General features: G+C 46.1%; 1 protein-coding gene across 5 annotated transcripts in view; it reads right to left on the reverse strand.

Annotated features, from left to right (window-relative positions):
• Rftn1 (raftlin, lipid raft linker 1) overlaps positions 1–20,417 on the reverse strand; it is a 220,220-nt gene that overhangs the window by 43,297 nt on the left and 156,506 nt on the right. For all 5 annotated transcript variants that reach the window (XM_042680088.1, XM_042680089.1, XM_042680091.1 and 2 more), the window contains exons 5-6: positions 11,386–11,734; positions 3,460–3,663 (exon numbers count right to left, since the gene is read on the reverse strand). In XM_042680088.1, coding sequence (XP_042536022.1) covers positions 3,460–3,663; positions 11,386–11,734 — 553 coding nt within the window. The remainder of the gene's footprint in view (positions 1–3,459; positions 3,664–11,385; positions 11,735–20,417) is intronic.

Here is a 20,417-nt window from a genome sequence, read left to right on the forward strand (position 1 = left end):
GGGGCCAGATGTAGGCAGATCAGGAAGATGAGTCTAGGGAGGGTCATGGCTGGGCATGGAAGGATGGTGGTAGTAGCAGGGATGTGGCAGGCGCAGAAGCTCTTGGCGAGAGATAAGCTGTCTCAGATGGTGGCCATCCAGCTCCACCTTGACCTTGCTTCCGGGCCTTACCTGATTCACCAAACACCAGCTCAGCACAGAGCTCCTCCACTCTCCAGAAACAGACTCAGGTCTTTGTCACCATGTGACCTCTCTCTCCTGGTGACCCCTAGACTCATCCTTATTCCTTCAGAGTAACTATGAAACACTCCTCTCTTGATCCCAAGGGCCACCCAAGGCCTAGCTGGGAGCTCTAACCTCCCACCAACGTGGCCTGCACCTGTTCCCTCACCTTCCTTGCCTCCCTACATTTCTACACCCTGCCCAGCCCTTCTTTCTTCCTCCTACTTTCTTGCTACCTACTAGCCGATAACCTTGGCAATGACATCACATGCCTCAGTTTCCACAGCCATGGCAATGGCCCCTAATGCACGGGGTTGTTGTAGGCTTGGACAAATTGCTCTGTTCAACGGGGCAGTATCGACACAATCCTGAGAGGGAACTGTCACCCTTGCCGTAATCCTCTGTGTACTCTGACAGATGAGGCCACCCTGGACCCAGACACCTGCTCATATCAGGGAGGAGTAAATGAGCCCAGGAAAGGAGCCCTGGACACACCTGCTGGAGACTATATGAGTCTATGTCCTGAATCTTCACTGGTTTCTCAGGCTGCCTGGCTGATGTCTTACTTGTAAATGGGACAAAGTTCTCTTGGTTTTATGACTGTGGAACACGTTTTACAAATACTCATTTAAGAGCCGTGGCTGGCTCTTTTCCACATGGTAAATAGCTTAAAGGTACTTCCGACTGTGCCAGGTTTATTAGTAAGGGTGCTCATTATCTCTTTGGAAAGAAGTTCCTTTCATGATTATGATTAGCTTGTTGTTGTTTTTTTAATTCTTGGAAAAGGTCAGGTGCCTATTTCTTCCCTGGCCCACAGAAACCCTGGGCTTTTCCAGAGCCCACACCCTGGCCCACTAACGTTTCCCCATTCATGCTCTGTTCCCAGCAGGAACACAGGAAGAACAGGGGTTCAGGGTGTTGGGGTTTTATAGGGGAAAATGGCTTCACATCTGCCTTTGCTAGAGGACATTTCACTCTATCCTAGAAGCAGACAGGCTTCATGCAGCTAAAGGCAAGGGAGGGCAGAATAGCATTTTCAACATTCATGGCCAACCAGAAGAAAGGTTGACAAGTCGGGGGGTGGGGGTGGGGTGGGACTAAAGGCCTTACCTGCTCCCATGCTAACAGTAACAGATAACCTGGGATTTTCCCAGAGGTTCCCTCTTAGGGTTTCACTTGTCCTTGAGATGCTCAAACAATGGGCTGAAGAAAACTTCCTCCTGATGCTCCAGGTCCCCTAAGAGGATGGAAAGCTTACCAGTGGCCACCAGTGTGCTATCTCTGGCAGTTTCCTTAGCGTTTTCTTTTCCTTTTTCTTTTTGGTACTAAGGTTTGAACTTAGGACCTTAAGCTTGCTAGAAAGGATCTCAACCACCTCAGTCACATCTCCAACCCTTTCTGGCTTTAGTTATTTTAGTTATTTTTTCAGAAAGTATCTTATATATTACCCATGCTGCCCTGAATCATACCTACAGCTTCCTGCATAGCTGGGATGATGGCTCTGGACCACCATGCTCAGAATATAGATTGAGATAGGGGCCTCGTTATCTTTTGTGGGGGGATGGCTTCAAATCATAATCCCCCCAATCTCTGCCTCCCAGGTGGCTGGGATTACAAGAGTCTAACAGTCCTGGTCTTTCCATGCACCTTCTGTTGTTTACCTATTTGATGTCATTGACTCATTCAGCATCATTCACTTACTTGCCAAATGATTACAGCCTAGTAGATTACCCAGTCCCTGATGCTTTTATAGTAACACATTGATATTAGACATTGATGTTTAGATAGAAGCTAGGGACCCATAGCCTGTCTACCCTGTGTCACATTTCAAGGCTTTGGACAATTCAAAGCACATATGGCCAGGTGCTGATGGCTCACACCTGTAATAATAGCTACTCAGAAGGATGATATCTGAAGATCACAGTTGGAAGTCAGACCGCAGGAAGGTCTGTGAGACTCTCCAATAAATTACAAAAAAAAAAAAGTCAGAAGTGGTGCTATGGCTGAAGTGGTAGAGCACTAGACCTGAGCAAAAGAAACTCAAGGACAGAGCCTAGGCCCTGAGTTCAAGCTCCAGGATTGGCATACACAAAGCACCTATGTTCAGAATTAAAAATTAGTGCCAGGAACTGGTGGCTGATTCCTGTAATCCTAGCTACTCAGGAGGCTGAGATCTGAAGATCATGGTTCAAAGATAGCCCAGGCAGGAAAGTAAGTCTATGAGATTCTTATCTCCAATTAAGCACAGAAAAAGCTGGAAATAGAGCTGTGGCTCAAGTGGTGGAACACTGGCCTTGAGCAAAAGCAGCTCAGGACAGTGCACAGGACCCAGGACCAGTGCCCCCCCCCACACCCCTAAAGCCCATAAAGACTATGTTTCTATTCTAAATATGCTTATTTCAAGGATTACAAATAGCATAGAATCCAACTCCACTCTTGACACGGCCAATTCTAAAGAGAGAAAACTGCTCAAGGGGCTGTTGATACCCTCCTGCCAGGTTTTCTGGGATCTACAGATTTGGTGTTACATGTTTCACTGACTCTAAAGAAAGCCTGCTGACTGGCAGACTTCAGGATTTGTACAGCCTGACATGTCGGCTCCCCTCCCTAAATTGCCTTTCAGCTTTGACACACCCTACTGACTCAATTCACCTTCGCTTTCCTGTTCATCGAAATCCTTTCTTGGCTTGACACTTCTCCCTGTCTGCTTTGAAAGCTGCCATGCACAATGCTTGTTCTATGCAGCACATCCCCAGAGATAACCCACTGCTGGGGAGGGGTGCTAGCTAGGTGCTGAGAGACCCGGGAAGTGTGTGTCACACTGGAGATCATCGAAGCCAGGCAGCGCCATTTGTTTCTCCAAGGTGCTGCTACTGCTACCTCAGCCTGTCAGAGTGTCTACAAACAATTTGCACTTCTAGAGTGGCATGATCCCAGGAGGTAATTAACAATCCCAGGAAACCAGCTTTTTAAAAGCCTTTAAAAGCAACAGAGATGGAGCCACTGGGGGTGAAATAGAATGGCCGCCCTTCCTCTGGCATTGCAGAAGACACCTGGCTGTCTCCTGGGGAGGTTCAGTGAACACAGAGCCTGGCTCTATATAAGGGGCTCAATATGTGTTAATTAGAAATCAAACCATCATCCTCATTGGTTGCCCAGTTTTCTGAACAGAGTGTGGAGGAGGGGTGAAGATCACAGGAGTTGGAGCAGAATTCCTAAGGACCGTAGATGTCATACCATTTGCCATGGCAAGGTGGAAGACCGCGTTGACCAGCATGCCACCCTTCCGGAAGTGGTCACTCATGTGTTCTAACCAGTTGGCATCCAGGCTGCTCCCTGCCTGGCCGTTCTTGGAGACCCGGAGAGGAATGGTGACTGGATAGTACTGTCGGCACTTCGGATGACTCTTCGGTCTGTTGAACAGGGCGAAGATCTCCATTTCTGTGAGATACGTAAAAAGGGTGGAGAGAGAAGAGGTCACTTACCTCGTCAGGTTTTGTGGACTTTTCTCAGGAGCTCATGACACTGACAATGAAGTTTCTTTTTGTGCTGGTACTGGGACTTGCACTCAGTGCTTCACACAGTGCTCCACTTCTGGCGTTTTTTTCCTGGCTAATTGGAGTCTCACAGACTTTACTAAGCCCAGCCTGGATTTGAACCATTTTTCTCGGATCTCAGCTTCCTAAGTTGCTAGGATTACAGTGTGAGCCCCAAGTACCAGGCTTAATAATGAAATTTCTAAGGTTGCATAAAAAATAAATACAAGCCCATTGCAAGTGGTAAACTGAGGCTGCCTCCAAATGACCAAGGGCCTTAAAGCTGGGGCTTCAGATGAAGGAACCTGGGGCTTTGAATCTGGGCTATGCTAAATAGCTATTATCTGGAATAAATTTGTAGTTAAGCATTTGGGAAAAGAACACAGTAGACCTTTCTAGAAATGCATACAACAATGTACTTTGGAAGTAAACCCCTTGGTTGAGAGCTGGTCTTAAAAACAAATGCACAGAGGCATATAAAACAAAAATACGGCTCTAATTCCAGGAACCTCAAACACCCCTTGAACTCACTATTTATAAACTGCACTGGTGTTTCCTGGGGCCGAACCCATAATACTTAATCAAGTACATCAAAAATACATCGCTGATATGTAAAAATAACTATGTTCCCGTAAATGAGGGTTTCTGCCTGGAGTGGCAGGATGGCTCAGTCAGCCATGCAGGCACCGGGGTGAGGCTGCAAGCTTTCCCTTTACCCACTTATTGCTCAGTTCTTCAGCAATCAATACCTCCTAGCACCCAGCAGCTGGCCTGCGCCACCCTGTGTGCTGCAGGGCAGGAGTTAGTAAATAGCTAGAATTTCAATCTGAGTCTGAAGGTCTATTTTTGTGAAACGCATTTAGTCAAGCAATCAGAGCCGACCCAGCTTAACCAGCTTTGCTTCCACAGGTTGGTCAGGAAGATGCTTTGCTTTCCAAAAATACCTTGTGAAATCATTAAGAAAAATCCCCCACCCTTCTTTCAAATCAAAAACTTAAAAGGTCATAAACAATAGTTGACATTAGTGAAAGAAGACAAAGCACATTTGTGTTCTGGCAAGAGATACCTACACCCCACAGCAGCTAGTGCTCAAATTTCAGAAGTTCAAATTTTAATGCTATCTAAATATTAGCTGAATTGCTTTTGAAAATAAACCTTTTTCATTTATTTAAATAAATGGTTTTTTTAAAAAATTTGTGGTTGTCAGTACAGGAACTTGAACTCAAGGCCTGGCATCCTTGCTTGGTTTTTTTCTTTCTTCTTCTTTTTTTTTTTGCTCAAGGCTGGTGCTGTACTATTTGAGCCATACCTCCACTTCCAGCTTCTTACTAGTTAACTGGAGTTAGCTGGAGTTAATTGTCTTGAGGATTTTTCTGCCCAAGCTAGCTTGGAACCAATATCTTCTGATCCTAGCTTCCTGTGTAGCTAGTATTATAGGCATCATGAACCAGTGATGCACAGCATTAAATACATGAATGTTAAAAAAATGTTGCTTCATGACCATAATGGATTAATGAGGGAACAAGGAGCATCATATCTGATGTTTCTCGTGCAGGCATGGCGTTCTGGGGGAAAGCAAGTGTTCTTGCAGCCTGTCTGTCTGATGGAGCATCCGTGGAAAACTCAGCTCCGTGAGATCTGCCATTACTAAGGTAAAATCAAGACGGCCATCCCAAGCCCTCCCAATACCTATCTTCAGAACCAGCCACTGGATTTTGGACATCACTAGCCTGGTGGTCACCAGCCACCCCTTCAAATTTTACCTTCCTCAGTTCACCTGCCTGACTAGGGATGCCTTTCCAGCCACAGCCAGGAAATGCTTTCACACAAGGAAAGAAGTCCTAAATGTGAAGACAGCAACTCATGATTTAGACATACAAACTTTACAAACTGAGTGACACCAAGAAAAGGTTTGCAATGGTGTGTATGAAGTCAAAGATTGAGACTCAGGCATGGCGGGGGGGATCAGGTGTATGCTAGTCCTATGTGCCAAGGATTCAAATACAAGTAACAACTAAGGGCTGGGGACTTAGTTCAAGGTACATAAAACTCCTGCTAGCAAGCACACAACCCTGAGTTCAAACTCCTCGACTGTATAGGTAGGTAGGTAGGAAGTAGGTAGGTAGGTAGGTAGGTAGGTAGGTAGGTAGGTAGGTAGGTAGGTTGGTAGATAGATAGATAGATAGACAGACAGACAGACAGACAGACAGGAAAATAGACCTTACGAGTTTTACACATGCAAGCAATTTACTTGGAAAGAGATGCTAGGAAACAAGGAGGGAGGGAAATAGTGAGGAGAATGAGCAGCTTCCTACAAAGAAAATGGGGCTCAGCCCTATGCAGGACCTTGACACCATACGGAACACACACAGACAAACCCACTGAGGACAAAGAAGGTACAGTATTTCTCCTCCTGGGTCCCAGGTCACTTCTGAGCCATTCATTCCAGGTTTCTGGAATCAATGTTCCCATTTCAAGACCACATGTGAGTTGAGAAGCCGAGGAAGTGGTTGGCATTTGCAGAACTTTCCACAGGTGACCCTAAGGCAGCTCAGAGAACCATTGGGTCCCTATGAGCTGCGACCACAGAGTGCAGATGCAAGAGACTGAAGATGTCCCAGCTGGTGCATGGGAGGAGAGAGTGGGGATTTGTAAGTGGCCAAAGTCCAAACACACATGGTAGCATTCAGCTACAAAGAGCGGTCCCCTGCTTGCACAGCAAGACCAAAGCACGACTTTGCCAGTATAGAAGGGGAGGGCCCCCAGAAGTGAGAACACTGGGGTGAGCGAAGGGAGACAGCCTGTGAGACAAGGTAGACAGTGCTCACAGCACCCCTGCTTTCCCGTCTCCATCCTCCCCAGGGGGCAGGACTCAAGCCAGAGACAGAAATACATCTTTCAGGAAGGAAAAGGAAATGCTGTTGGAACGAAGAGCCTCCCAAGCATTTGTGGCAACAAAATGTCGAGAGAAACCTGACTTCAGCTGCATAAGCCTTCAGTAAACGCCTCTGTCCCAGGCTCTTCTTGGCCACAGTCCTCTCTCCACGCACATGGAAACCAGCCAGAAGCAACTATCCAGACAACTATCAAGCCTTGACGTTTTCATAGGAAGATTCTCAGACTTATTTTCTAACATAAGCCAGGATGGACCAGGCATGCCTAAAAGGAAGCCTGAATTTCCTTCTATGTTCTTAGCTACTCTGTACCTCTGGACCTGAGAGGGAAGATTTTTTCCAGCTATGGGACAGCAAGTCCCAGGGGAGTGGCAAAGGCATTGTTTCTGAGATTGGCTGAAGAACCACTGTGGAGGGCACCCAAGAGCAAGAGAGTATGATCTTGCCCAACATGTGCTCCTACCTTCGCTTCTTTACACGTTCATGTCCAGTATGAGGACACTAGAAGGCCTAGAGAACCTGTGGCTTGAGGCTGGGGCCAGATGGGTATGGTTGGCTGATGGGCCCATCAATTTGGACCTTCCAAAGAGGCTACAGGAAATAGAGAGCAAGTCCAGCTCAGAGGCCTGTGCTTGGGTGTCAGGACTTAGGCTCAAGATGGAAATCTGTATCCTGTCTGCAGATGTGACCCTGAAAAGCCATGACTTGAAGGTGAGCCACAGAGACCAGTTGGGACTTGGCATCCAAAGAGACCTCTAGTCTTTTTGGAATCCCAGTGACTGTGAGGCTCCAGATGAAGAGGAGGCTGGTGAGCTAGACATGTTGGAGAAAACAGATGGGAGTCAGACACAGGTGGGTGGCAACTGGTCTGCTGAGGTCATGGACATGAAAGCCTTCTATTGGGAAGCCTGGCCTGTGGGTACCATGGTGGGAAGGGATGGCAGGAGGGCAGAAGGCCCTGAGGCTGCTCCATCCAGATCCCGAATCCTGGAGAAGGTGGATACAGGACCCCATCAGGCCGGGCACCTCTGAGCCTGGCACCAGGACAGTGGGTAAGGCAAAGAGCAGGAACTGTTGTGATCTACGGGAATCTACCTGTCTAGGGCTCATATGATCATGTGACCTTCATCACCTCACATGACTCTCCCAAACTCCTTGGCAGCTTTAACTAGATCCCTCAAAATTACAAACCCTGGGCCCTTTCCTCAATCTGACAAGAGACTAAATTCACCAGGACATGGAAAAGCAAGCACTGGTGGCCATGGGTTAGGGCCATTTGTTATTGAAATGAGAGAAAGGCTGGAAAGATGGCAGCAGGGGGCAGGTGGCTGGTCTAGGGAGGGAGGCAGAGTCACAGGATCAAGCTGGGCATGGGGAGGGGCAGACACTGGCCCAGAGTCACAGGATCAAGTGGGCATGGGGAGAGGCAGACACTGGCCCAAAGTAGGAAGGAAGCCTGGCACCTGGCCTGGTACCATAAGCTAACACTCAAATATGTCTACTGAGCAGAGTACACTCAGCCAGAAATGCAAGTGGCAGCATGGCCCTGGCTTCTGCCTGGCATACCTTAGCCATTGGAAAGGCCAGGCATGAAGGACTTGTTATAATCATTTTGTGACAGTGACAACCAGACTTTGCATGAACCAGGCCTTCTTGCTTCTCTGGTCAAGGCTAGAGCAACAGTAATACTGAGGCTGTTCCCCATCTGAACTCAGGTACTCACTGCATGGTATGGACCTCAGGACATTCTCCCTGAATAGGAAGTCAAAGTCAATGAGCAGGAGGAGAAACATGGAAGGCAGAAGTGTGGGACCACATAAAGGAACAGCCTGTACTGCTTCTGATGGAGATCCAGGGAAAGGCCCAGGTGAGTAGTGGCTGCCTAAACTCTTCTCCCCTACACCTCCTATATAGGAAACAAATTAACCAAGGAAAATGAGAGGAAGGAGGGAGGTTCCCTCTGGATGTTTTTAAATTGTCTTGCTAAGATTGCCTATTTAAGCCCACCTGGACCTCTTTAGGGGGCCCTGGGGGAAAGGCAGGCTGAGAGCTGAGTGAGATGGGAGGGGTAGCTCTGTGAGTGTATATGTGCCTGAGTGTGTGTACTTGTGTGCATGCATGCTGTGGGATGATAGTGATGGTGAGCGGACTTCCCAGGGAAGGAAATGACAAGATGCCTTGGGAAAACAATTAGAAGCCAGAATCAGGTGAGGGCCATGACCCACAGGGACTTGGGAGTCTGTCTTTCATGGAGGCCAAAGGTTCAAACCATGATAAAGAAATGGTTAAGGTTGGGCACTGGTGGCTCACACCTGTTCTCCTAGCTAATCAGAAGCCCCCAGGGTTAATAATTTTCCCTGGAGTCAATCATGAAAGGTAAAACATCTAGAAAGTTCTGAAGTGCAGGTACACTCTTGAGGGAAGCTCACTAGTAACTGTCTCCTTCTCAAGGCCAGGGTTTAAAGGGGTGGTGGTCAGGAGCCAGGACCTCTGAACCTGTACTCAACAATAAAGGTTCAAACCAGTGAATCTTCAGTCCAAGTGGGCATCTTCCTGAGCGTCTCCACGGAAGCTACCGCTCTTCACTGTGTACAAAGATATATTGCCCAAGACGGCTGCCTAGCTAGAAGGTTCCTGAATGTGTCAGTCCCCCTTTATTTTTAGAGGTACTAGTTCTGAACTCAGTGCCTTATACTAGCTAGTTAGGTCACTTAAACCACACCCCCAAATCCTTTTGATTAATTTTTCAGCTACAATCTCATGTTTTGTGCTGAGATAGGTCTCAGACCATGATCTTCCTACCTCTGCCTCCCACACAGCTGGGATTATAGACATGTGCCACCATGCCCTGCCCTAGAATCTAGGCTCTTAACCATTTGATCTTCTTCTCATAACTCCTTCTCATTCACAGGAACAATGGCTGGCCTAGTCCCTCCCTCTCACTGTGGCATATGCCCAGATTGCAAAGAAAGGCTTCTCAGAGGTTGATCCTCCTTCTCAGGACTCAGAACCCTCAGCTACCAAGCTCAATGAGAAGATAGCACTTCTGCATTAAGAACAGGACACTGATCTGGAGGCACACACTGGTCTAAATGTACACTTAGCTCCTCTGAAGGAAAGCAGAAGTCTACCTCAGTTCAATGAAAACCAACTAGATTAGAGCTCTCCTTCAATACATATCGAAGAAGGACCAAGGCCTCAGTTAAATGGTTGTACTAAGCCGGGCGCCGGTGGCTCACACCTGTAATACTAGCAACTCAGGAGGCTGAGATCTGAGGATCACAGTTCAAAGCCAGCCTGGGCAGTAAAGTCTGTGAGACTCTTCTCTCCAATAAACCACTAGAAAACCAGAAGTGGCACTGTGGCTCAAGCAGTAGAGGGCTAGCCTTGAGCTGAAGAGCTCAGGGACAGCGCCCAAGCCCAGAGTTCAAGCCCCACGAACGACCAAAAAAAAAAAAAAAAGTTGTACTAATATATCCTAGAATTTAGGCAGCTCTATAATCTTTTCCTCTAAGGAAGTTTGTAATTAAGTTCCTAGAATTGGCCATTCAATTAATTTTCTTCTCAAGAAGTACTAATACAGGGCCAGGTGCTGATGGCTCATGGCTGTAAACCTAGCTACCCAGGAGGCTGAGATCTGAGGATTTGGCTCAAAGCCAGCCCAGAAATGGAGCTACGGCTCAAGTGGTAGAATGCTAGTCTGGAGCAAAAGCAAAACCAAAAAAAAAAAAAAAAAAACAGAATAAAAACTCAGAGAAAGAACACAGGCCCCGAATTCAAGCCCCAGAACTGGCCAAAAAAAAAAGCAAGTACTATGTAACCAAAAAAAACACGTTCACTGTCTTTTATGCTTAGAACACCCAATGTCCCTTATCATTTATGAAAGACCAATTCCAAGTACAAGTAAATGAACAGCGGCATCCACCAGGAATATGATGCAGAAACATATAAACCAAAAGCCCTCATGAGGCTAAGGAGTCTCTAAACCTGTTCATCTCCCAAAAGCCCAAAGACACGGGGCCGATGACTACATGCTGGGTTTCCAGGTAAGAGTAGAGAAAAGGGAACTGTTGAGAGGGGAATGAACAGTCTTTGCTCTCTGTCAACCGAGGGCCTCAAGAAATCTTGACAGAGGGTAGGGGCTAGGCCCACGTGTGTTCACGTGCCAGCCCTACCAGTCTGGGTAACATGTTTCCTCTCTGAAACTAGACGATGGGTAATAACAGAGGCCCAGCCACATCATAGGGCTCCATGGGGAATTAAGAGATCAGTCACTTAAAAGCGTATTGGCACAGCGCCTGGTACTCAGGAAGTATTAGTTAATGGTGGCTATATGATTGTTGCTGTAATCTTCCTTATGATGCTCAACCCAAGGAGCATGTGCCAGGGGCCACAAAAACAGGATTAAGGGACTCCACATATGAAGATCAGGATTAGGGGACTCTACTTGAAAGTGAGATTAAGGGGCTCCACAGAGCTGATCTGAGCACAGGACTGAAAGAACTCAGTGAAGAATCCAATTCAGACCTGACACAAATGAGATCCATGAGCCTCTGCTCTCTCCAGAAATCCCAACTGCAACAAGGAAATAACCGATGGCCTAGATAACTGCTTCATAAACTGGGCTGCTCTCTCTACACTCTATTTCCCTTTCTGTTCTCCAAAGAGGCCCTAGGGAGCACTGAAATGCTGTTAGCCTCTCTAAAGTGGGTTCGAACTCTGGGCATACTTACTCCCCGAGGGTCCATCTGAGGGGTCACCTTCTGGTCCTTCCAGGCTTGACCCCTGCAGGGAAAAGTCTCCACCCTCGCCCTCTCCCAAGGGTGAACTGGAGTGTTGGGCATGAGATGCCTTCTCCATAGGGCCCAGGCTGGGTTCTGGGCTTCCATCCAGCCTTGCAGGAGCAATATCCATGTCAGCAGTGCCCAGGTCCTCATTCTCCAGCGCTGCAGGATTGCCACATGTGTTTTCTGCATCCCTAGCAGGGGGCGTAGGGAGGCTGCTGCCCACTGATTTCGCAGGAGCATGGTATTGAGGAATAACACCTACAAACTTCAGGCCCCTGCTTGCTGCATCCTGGACCTGGGAAGGAAAGGAAAGGAAGGAAATAGGGTGAATATGATGGCCCATCAAAGCAACAGTGGTGGCTGGGCACCTCTGGAAGGCCTGAGTGCATAGTATTACAGTGCAAAAACCCAAACCAGCCATCCCAGTGCTTGCTTCTTCCCCCCGCCTGCCTGGTGGGAACAGGCAGGCTGGCTATGTCTCACCTTGATGTCTGATGGAAAAAGAAGGCACTTGGCTCACCCGGGTTGGTATCGCCACTGCATTGGTCCCTATTCTATTCTATTTTTTCATTCATGGTTCTTTAATACAAGGTCTATGTAGCTGAAGCTGGACTTGAACTCACTATGCAGAAAAGGTTGGCCTTGAACTCCCAATCCTCCTGCCTCAGTTGCCATAGTGCTAGGATCATAAGTATGCACCACCACACCAGGCCTTTTTTTTTTTTTTTTTTTCTTTAAAGAGGCCGGAAAAAAGGTTCTAAAACAATAAAGTCAGAGTTCAAAAGAGGAAGTTCATTTTCAGTAAGAGTTTACTTCTTTGTTTCTTTTTCTGATAAATCACCTACTTCCTACCATGGGGCTCATGCACAAGTCTATGTAACTGCAGACTATACATGGCATCTTAGGACCCATAAGACTTTTTGGTTTTGGTGGTACTGAGGTTTGAACATGGGGGCTCATGCTCACTTCACAGGGAACTCTATCACCACCTTGGTCTTTTCTTGCTTTAGTCTCCAAGGGTCTAGCCTCAGACCATGATCTTTCTGCCTGTGATTTACTGTGTAGCTGGGATTACAGGCATGTTTCACTCTATGCTCAGCTTGGGGACTGAGGTAGTCTAGCTAACTTTTTGACTGGCCTGATTTCAAACAGTGATCCTCTCAACTTCCACCTTCCCTGTAGCTCTGTAAGAGCTTCCTTAGTAGTAAAAGCTTCCTTCTTGAGATGGTAATTTTGGCAGAGTAGGTTGAGGGTGAAGGAAACCACACCTGTTGTCACCCTGGCCCCGAGCATTCTTAATGGGAAACCAAACAACCCTCAGGCCACAGCTCAGGCCCTTTAGCTCTGTAAGTCCTATCGGTACACCGCACCCCCACCCTCAACCCCCAGATGTGGTATGGACATCCACAGTGTGTCCTGTGACACTCCAACTCTCTTTTTCTCTAAAAACTTGCCAAGACCATTGAATTTAAAGGTCAAACTTTAAGAGAAATACTGAAAGTAAGAGCCTAATAACATCAAGTGCCAGCCTAGCTGGAAGGAAGATTTTAGGGGACTTTCCCAGCAAGGATGCTGCAGTCATGTGACCAGTGAGGAGAAGGGCGGAGGTCTCAGAGCTGCCCAATGAAGGAGGTAGGAAGCAAACAATGAAATCCCAGAATTCAAAGCTAGGCCTGGCCTGGGCCTAAGTGAACAGAAGATCTCTTGGGCACAGCTTAAGGCCTCAGAGACACATATGTCCATGGTCATGCATGTGATAGCTTTTCAAGTAGAAAAACAACAAAACCCATAGTCATCAACCCTTTCATTCTGAAAATTCATTTTCCCACTCCTTCATAAATGAGAGCCATCTATTTGAGAATGATACTGGAAAACTTCTGAAAGAAGACACAATAGCAAACATTTCAAAAGAAAAAAGTGGGGAGCCATTATAGTCAAGAACCTTAGGTTAGGAAAGCAACTGCCTACAAAGCATAGCTCCATGCTTCCTGGCAATATGGCAATGGGTTTTGTATCTCCCAGGGGAGTATGGAAGCACCCCAGAACTGGCTCCTGGTCCTGTTACCTTCCTGCAAAGAGCAGTGACTACAAATGCCCCTCAGAAGCAGCTCCTCTGAGGAACCACAGGCTGTCTTTCCTAGAGCCACTAAACATCAGTGACGGGGTGAAGGTTTCTCAAAGCCCCAGCTTCACTGCCACTCGGGCCCCTAGTGGCCACAGTGGGTGGTATCCGATTTCTGTATCACTATTTTCTCATGTATAAAATGTGGGGAACCCTGCTTCTTTCACAGTTACCCTAAAGTGTAGGCACAGCACATATCCAGTGCCTGAATGTCAGGCTGGCACGAAATAGGTCCCTGCGGTTACCATGCCTGCTTCAACCTCCTGTAGTACCATACCTCTGGGACCCTGCAGAGATGTCTGAAGATACCCAGACAGAAGAGTGGTGGCCTCAAGACACAGGCCATTTCCTGCCTTTTTCTCACCACAGGCCTAGAAGAATAGAGAGACTTGAGCCCTCCCCACTACAAACTGGACAACCCTGTTCCTTTGCAAATACTATCTAAAACTTTATCTTGTAGGCCAACAATTCTCAAAGTGCAGCAACTCCTACCTCAGACCCACGGAATCAGGTACTCTGGGGCTGAGTTTAACCAGCCTTGCAGGAGACCCCATGCAGCCTAATACATATGCCTGTTCTAACGCATGAAGACTGGGTTACACTGTACAATTGGGTCCCTAGTGTTACAATGATACCCCACAGGAAGCAGGTACTTAACACCTGAATGGATGGATGAATTAATGAATGTAATAAATAATGAGTGAATATGTATAGGGCTTCTCCCCAAGAGCTCTTTAAAATTAAGACAGTGGCAGATTAATACTTCTTAGGCTGAAATGTCAACAAGCATTTATGAAATTCCTGTGCTTGCCCAGACAACATTGTGGTTAAGTAAGGGGATACAAAACAGGAGCCCTAACCCTCAAGAAGAGCCATCCAATTGTGAACTAACTTGAAAAATAATTACATTTGTGGAGATGGTGGTATATACCTATAACTATAGCTACACAGGAAACAGAAATAGGAGGATTAAGGTCTAAAGCTAGCTGAGGGAAAGTTAGCTCAAGACCCTATCTGACAAAAAAAGAAATCACATACTACGTTTAAAACAATAACAATAGACAGACCTCTCGTGTCCATATCATGGGGTTCATTTCACTTAGCATCATCTTTTTTGTTTGTTTCCTTTGTGTGTTCTTCTCCCTATGCGATCTCCCCTGTTGTCACTGTGCTTGATTTTGGTACTCTACATCTTGTATATACATTTGTCTAATCTGGGGAAGGGAAGGGGAATAGCAAAACAATGAAACAAGGACACAGGATGACCCATTGCAACAATGATACCCACAGGAAAGAATATTAGAAGTATATTAGAACTTTATAACTTCGGGTGGGGGTGGGGGTGGCAGAGGGTAGGTAGGAGTTTGGGAGATGGGGGAAGGGAAAGTGGGACAACACCAAGGGAGGGGTAACAATGATCGACAAGTAATGTTCTCATTGCCTTACTCACTTAACGCACTCCTCCGTACAGCATCTTTACAACAAAATTAAAAGTTTAAAAAGACCCTATCTGAAAAACAGATGAAAGCAGAAAAGCCTGGAAGAGTGGCTCAAGTGGTAGAACACATTCCTAAAAAGCATGAAGTCCTGAATTCAAACCCAGTACTACAAAAAAAAAGTTAATATGGAACAATTCACACTATATGTTAATGGTATTGATTTGGCAGAACTGGAGGTTGAACTGAGAGCCTTGTGCTTGCCAGGTGTGTTCCAGACCACTTGAGCAACGCCTCCAGTCGTGTACAACGCTAAGTAAAAATCGAGTTCCTAAGCAGCGCATTGGGCTCTGATGTCTGTAAACTATAAGCTATTAAGGAGATCTGAGGATCAGGGTTCAAAGCCATCCTATTGTAAAGTCTGTGGGACTCATATCCAGTTAACCAGCAAAAAGCTGAAACTGGATCTGTGGCTAAAGGGAGAGTGTGTCAGCCTTGAATGCAAAAGCCCCGGACAGCATTCAAGCCCCCAACTGGTATGCACACGTGCAAACACACACACAAACACAAACAAGTTTCTAAACTTTACACACACAGAATTAAGACAACTATGTAACACAAATACACACACAAATTATATACAAAAGCAGACTCTAAATGAAGACAATGGTATGTTTGGAGACTGAGGTGTTTTTTTTTGTTTTGTTTTGTTTTTTTGGGTCCGGTCATGAGGCTTGAACTCTGGGCCTGGGCGCTGTCCCTCAGCTCTTCAGCTCAAGGCTAGTGCTCTACCACTTGAGCCACAGTGCCACTTCTGGCTTTTTTCGTTTTGCTTATGTGGTGATGAAGAATCGAACCCAGGGCCTCAGGCATGCAAGGCAAGCACTCTACCACTGAGCCACCTTCCCAGCCCTTGGAGACTGAGGTTTTGAGGATTGTTTTTCCACTTATGTGTGATTTTGCAAACTGTATTATTATTAGAAATTTTTTTAAACAGGGTAAACACATTGAGAATTCCTCCATGAGAGTGGCAAGAGCAGTAAGGAATGGGAACATCTCACAGAGACGAAGTGCTTATGGATAGCTGACTGGGAGGTTCATAGTTTCTCAGGGTGAGTCAGGCTGAAAGAGAGAAATGATAGAATCCACCAAGACTGGGGTAAGGCAAATGGCAGAACTGGTGAGATCATGCTTCACCATAAAGCACTCAAAGCCAACTTATTTTTCACAATATTGTGCCTGACAAAACCTATTAGGGGACTAATTCTGCCAGGAGGTTTTGAAGGTTATATGAGTTCACTGGATATATGAAGAAAAGAAAGACAGTCCATTCAAAGGAAAGGAAAGTTTGTTCTGATCCAAAGCTTGATGGGATCTCACAGCTTGATGTGCTCAAGAAACTTCTAGAAATACTTTTGGAACATGATATGAGAAGTGGGGAGTCCCCAAAGATAAGGCTAGACTAGAATTCACAAGGATTGGAACACAAGTCAACACAGCCCAGTGTAACTCCCCCCCACCCCCAACATTTGCACCACAATGGCTTTGAGAATAGGGGAGAGTGGGGTCTAAGGGCAAAGTTCAAGAAATCCTTTAATATACCCATCTTTTATCTTAAACATCAGTGCAGAGTTCAATATCCTGTGCTGTGATTTGGCATATAGCATGCCAACCCTTTGTTTAAAAAAATACCCTGAAGTTAAATGTTCCCTGCATCCCAGGAAGATGAAGAGCCTTTGTGTATGCATCTTCATCTGCAGCTCAGCTCCCTTCCTTGGGGGAGATTCCTGAAAGTGGAATTAATAGGTCAGAGGATATTAACTTTTCAAAGGCTTGGTGTAGGCTGCCAAATTGTTTACCAGAAAGGGTGAGTGGTCCTGTTTAACCAGAAGGCTGCATTTAGATTTTATAAAGCTCGATATTTGGCTTGATCCTGGGGCCTTGACTCTTCTGGTGTCTACCCCAGTACAGCCATGGCCATCTCTCTTCTTTGTAATGTCATTTCACTGTGCTAAATCGAATCTTGTTTGTTTCTCATTCATTCATTCATTCATTCATTCCCTTGATTAAAGCACTCTAAATGTGTAATTATAGCAGCACGATACCATATTCATCAGGGTTCATCCTCAGCCATCTGCTCTTCTCAACTCTCATGTCAGTTACTCTGCACACAACTGTTAGCCATTGGTCATGTTAATTAACTCCAAATTTCAACCCAGCCCTGACTCTCCCTGAAGGTTCAGATCCACAATGGCTGCTGAGCACAGGAGATGGTCCACACTCAACTTTGTCACTATGTCTTGAGTCACGAACATCTTTGTCCCTAGCTCATGTGTCCACATTCATACCAGATTAAGCCTCCAATGGTTCTGCAACCCCACCATGGTCTGCACACCCCAGATCACACTACTTCAGATCCTCATTATCTGTAGGTGGACATCACCAGGACTTCATGCATGCTGAGGTGTCCATGAGCCTGCAATCTAATTGATATAGAGGACAAATAATTGACACATGAATTACCTTAGACCTTAAAGCAATACTTTGTAGAGGATAAATCTAGTTGAGAGACAATTATAGGCTTGGCTGGACTTCACAGACTTCATCAAAGGCAATGTCTGGGCTTCACCCAGAGTATGCTAATCCCAACTTGAGATTCTCCCATTTTTCTATAATGCTCCTCTGCTGAGATACCCCTTTGAAAATTAATTCAAACTGGAATACACGCCCATCTAACTTATCCTTGTTTCTACCTCAAACCATCCTAGCCAGTTGTTGTGTCACCTATACATAATCCCTGCCCCCAGGAGGCTGAGGGACAAGGATCACAAGTTCAAGACCAGCTTGGGCCACACAGCTGGACTCTGTCCAAAACCACCCCAACAAAAAAATAACAACATCAAATACTTAAAAAAATTCTCAGTTTAGGGATCAGGAGTTTAAATATATAAGCACTTTAACTGATCTGAGATTTTATTCAATTACTCTAGACTGGGGAAGAATCAACTCCATGGTAACTCTAATCAGGATGTTATGAAAAAGGTTTATGTGCAAAATTTCAGCTATCTAAGAAGTCTCATTTGAATGTAAAATGTACAGCATATTTAGTTATATATTCAAGGAATCACTTGTATTAAAGCCAATGTGACACTGGGATAATACTAGACAATCTAAGATAATTGTCTGCTACTCCTTTTTAAAAATTTTTTTGGTCAGTTGTGGGGCTTGAACTCAGGGCCTAAGCACTGTTCCTGAGCTTTTCTGCTCAAGGCTAGCACTCTACCACTTTGAGCCAAAGTGCCACTTCCAGTTTTCTGATAGTTATTGGAGGTAAAAGTCTCATGGACTTTCCTGTCTGGGTTAACTTCGAACTGTGATCCTCAGATCTCAGCTTCCTGAGTAGCTAGGTTTACAGGCATGAGCCAACAGTGCCTGGCTTGCTACTCTATTTTCAAAAGGGAAAGTACAAGTGTGAATATGTGCTCTGTGATACACTCAGATATTTCTGTGTCTCAGCGCACACATGTGGGTCAGGGTGACAGCAGTTAGGGGAAACTTAGAGTTATTAGGAAACAGTGTAACACAGGGCAGGAGTCCCAAAGGCTCTCCTGACAGGTGAGGAGAAATGCATTGCCAAGGGTGAAGGTCAGCCAGTTCCAAGATCACTCTGAATCAAATGCAGAAGATGTCTCAGTTAATTTTATGTGTCATCTTGACTAAACTGGGGACTAGTTATTTAATAAGTCCAAATGTGTGGCCATTTTCCCACAAGTGGGTGGCCTTAGATTGTCCTCCTTTATGTAGTGCGCCCTGTCTAATCAGTTGAAGGAGTATGGGCGGGTACAAGCAGGAACAAAGTAACTAGGATTTTATCTGGTGTGGCCCCAGGCCCTGGGGTAGGGGCTGAAGTGAAGCAAGACTGCTTTCAGTGACTGCATCAGACAGGCAAAGCAAGCCTCTCCCAGCACAATTTTTGGGACTGCTGCTGCATATTGGGTAAGAAAGTCCCATCTAAAACTGGTGAACTTATTCTCTACAAGTTACAGGTAGTGTCTCCATGATGAAGATCATGCAATTCCTGTAACTAATGATCTAATTTCAATTAATTCAGATAAGGACTCAGGGATGTAGCTCGGTAACAGAATGCTTGTCTAGCAAGTGCAAGGGCCTTGGTTCCTCTTCAGCAACCCCCCACACAAACTAACTCAGATAAAAGAATCAATCCCCCTCCTCAGTCACACCAGTCTCAGTCCAGTGCTCACTGACTACATTAAAACGAGAGACAGGTTCTGTTTGGCAGTGTTGCTACACAGTATGGAGAGTCCCATCAAATACTGAATGAAAGAAATGGAGCTGGGCCACCGGTGGCTCACGCCTGTCATCCTAGTTACTCAGGAGGCTGAAACCTGAGGATTGCAGTACAGAGCCAGAAAATCCATGAGACTCTTGTCATCAACTCATCAGCAAAAAGTCAGAAGTAGAGTGTGGCTCGAGTAGTAGAGCACTAAGCTAGCCTTGAGTAAAAAGCTATAGGACAGTGCCTGCATCCTTAGTTCAAGCCCCAGGACTGACCCATACACATCGATAAAAATGGACTTTTGAACCATGATTCCAGAGGCACATTGCATGGGGTTAAGAACCAAGACTCATATCGCAAAGACACCCTTGGCCAGCCCATTATGACCATCCTCACAACTCATGGTCCCCACTGGGGGGGTCTGTGGCCTGCACAGAGCGCCCACAGACAGACACACACTGCATGCCCAGGCCACCTCCAAAACGCTGCCCTGGTCACAAGGCTTGCTTGAGTGTTTATGGTGGCGCTCTCTCTCTCTCTCTCTTTCTCTCTCACACACACACACACCCTACACATAGCCCTTCTCATCTTCTGACACCTCAGCTTTCATACAGCTTTCTGAAAGGCAGGCTCAAAAATAACACTGCTTCAGCTGCATCTGAAGGCGCCCGTGGCTCTCTCTCACGAGTTAACACTTAGCTTCAGGAGCCCAGAGCTTTGCCAGACATTGGTGGGCATTTAATTCCATGAGGGGACATGAGGAAAGATCAAGTGCAGATGCTGTGGTGGTATTTTCTCTTCTGATGACAGAAAGTTCTCAGTGAGTCCTGGAGAAGGAATCTGAAGATCTAACGCTCTGGACCCAGCTTTGCCATTCCTTGTTAAGTTACTGTCAGATCAGCTGATTTATCTGAACCTCAATTTCCTTACCTATAAAATGAGGATGAAGATATCCAGCCAACCATCCATCCAACCATCTATTCATTTGTCCATTCATTCATTCATTGCAGCACTCCTTATTGAATACCTACTATTTCATGTTAGGCACAAGGTCCTGGGGACCCCACAAGCTGTTGGGGAGCAGGCACCATCCCTGCCGTCTTGACACTGTATGACTTAATTC

Source organism: Dipodomys spectabilis, unplaced genomic scaffold, assembly GCF_019054845.1.
Source record: "Dipodomys spectabilis isolate Male_0828 unplaced genomic scaffold, ASM1905484v1 ptg000054l, whole genome shotgun sequence".
NCBI lineage: Eukaryota > Metazoa > Chordata > Mammalia > Rodentia > Heteromyidae > Dipodomys > Dipodomys spectabilis.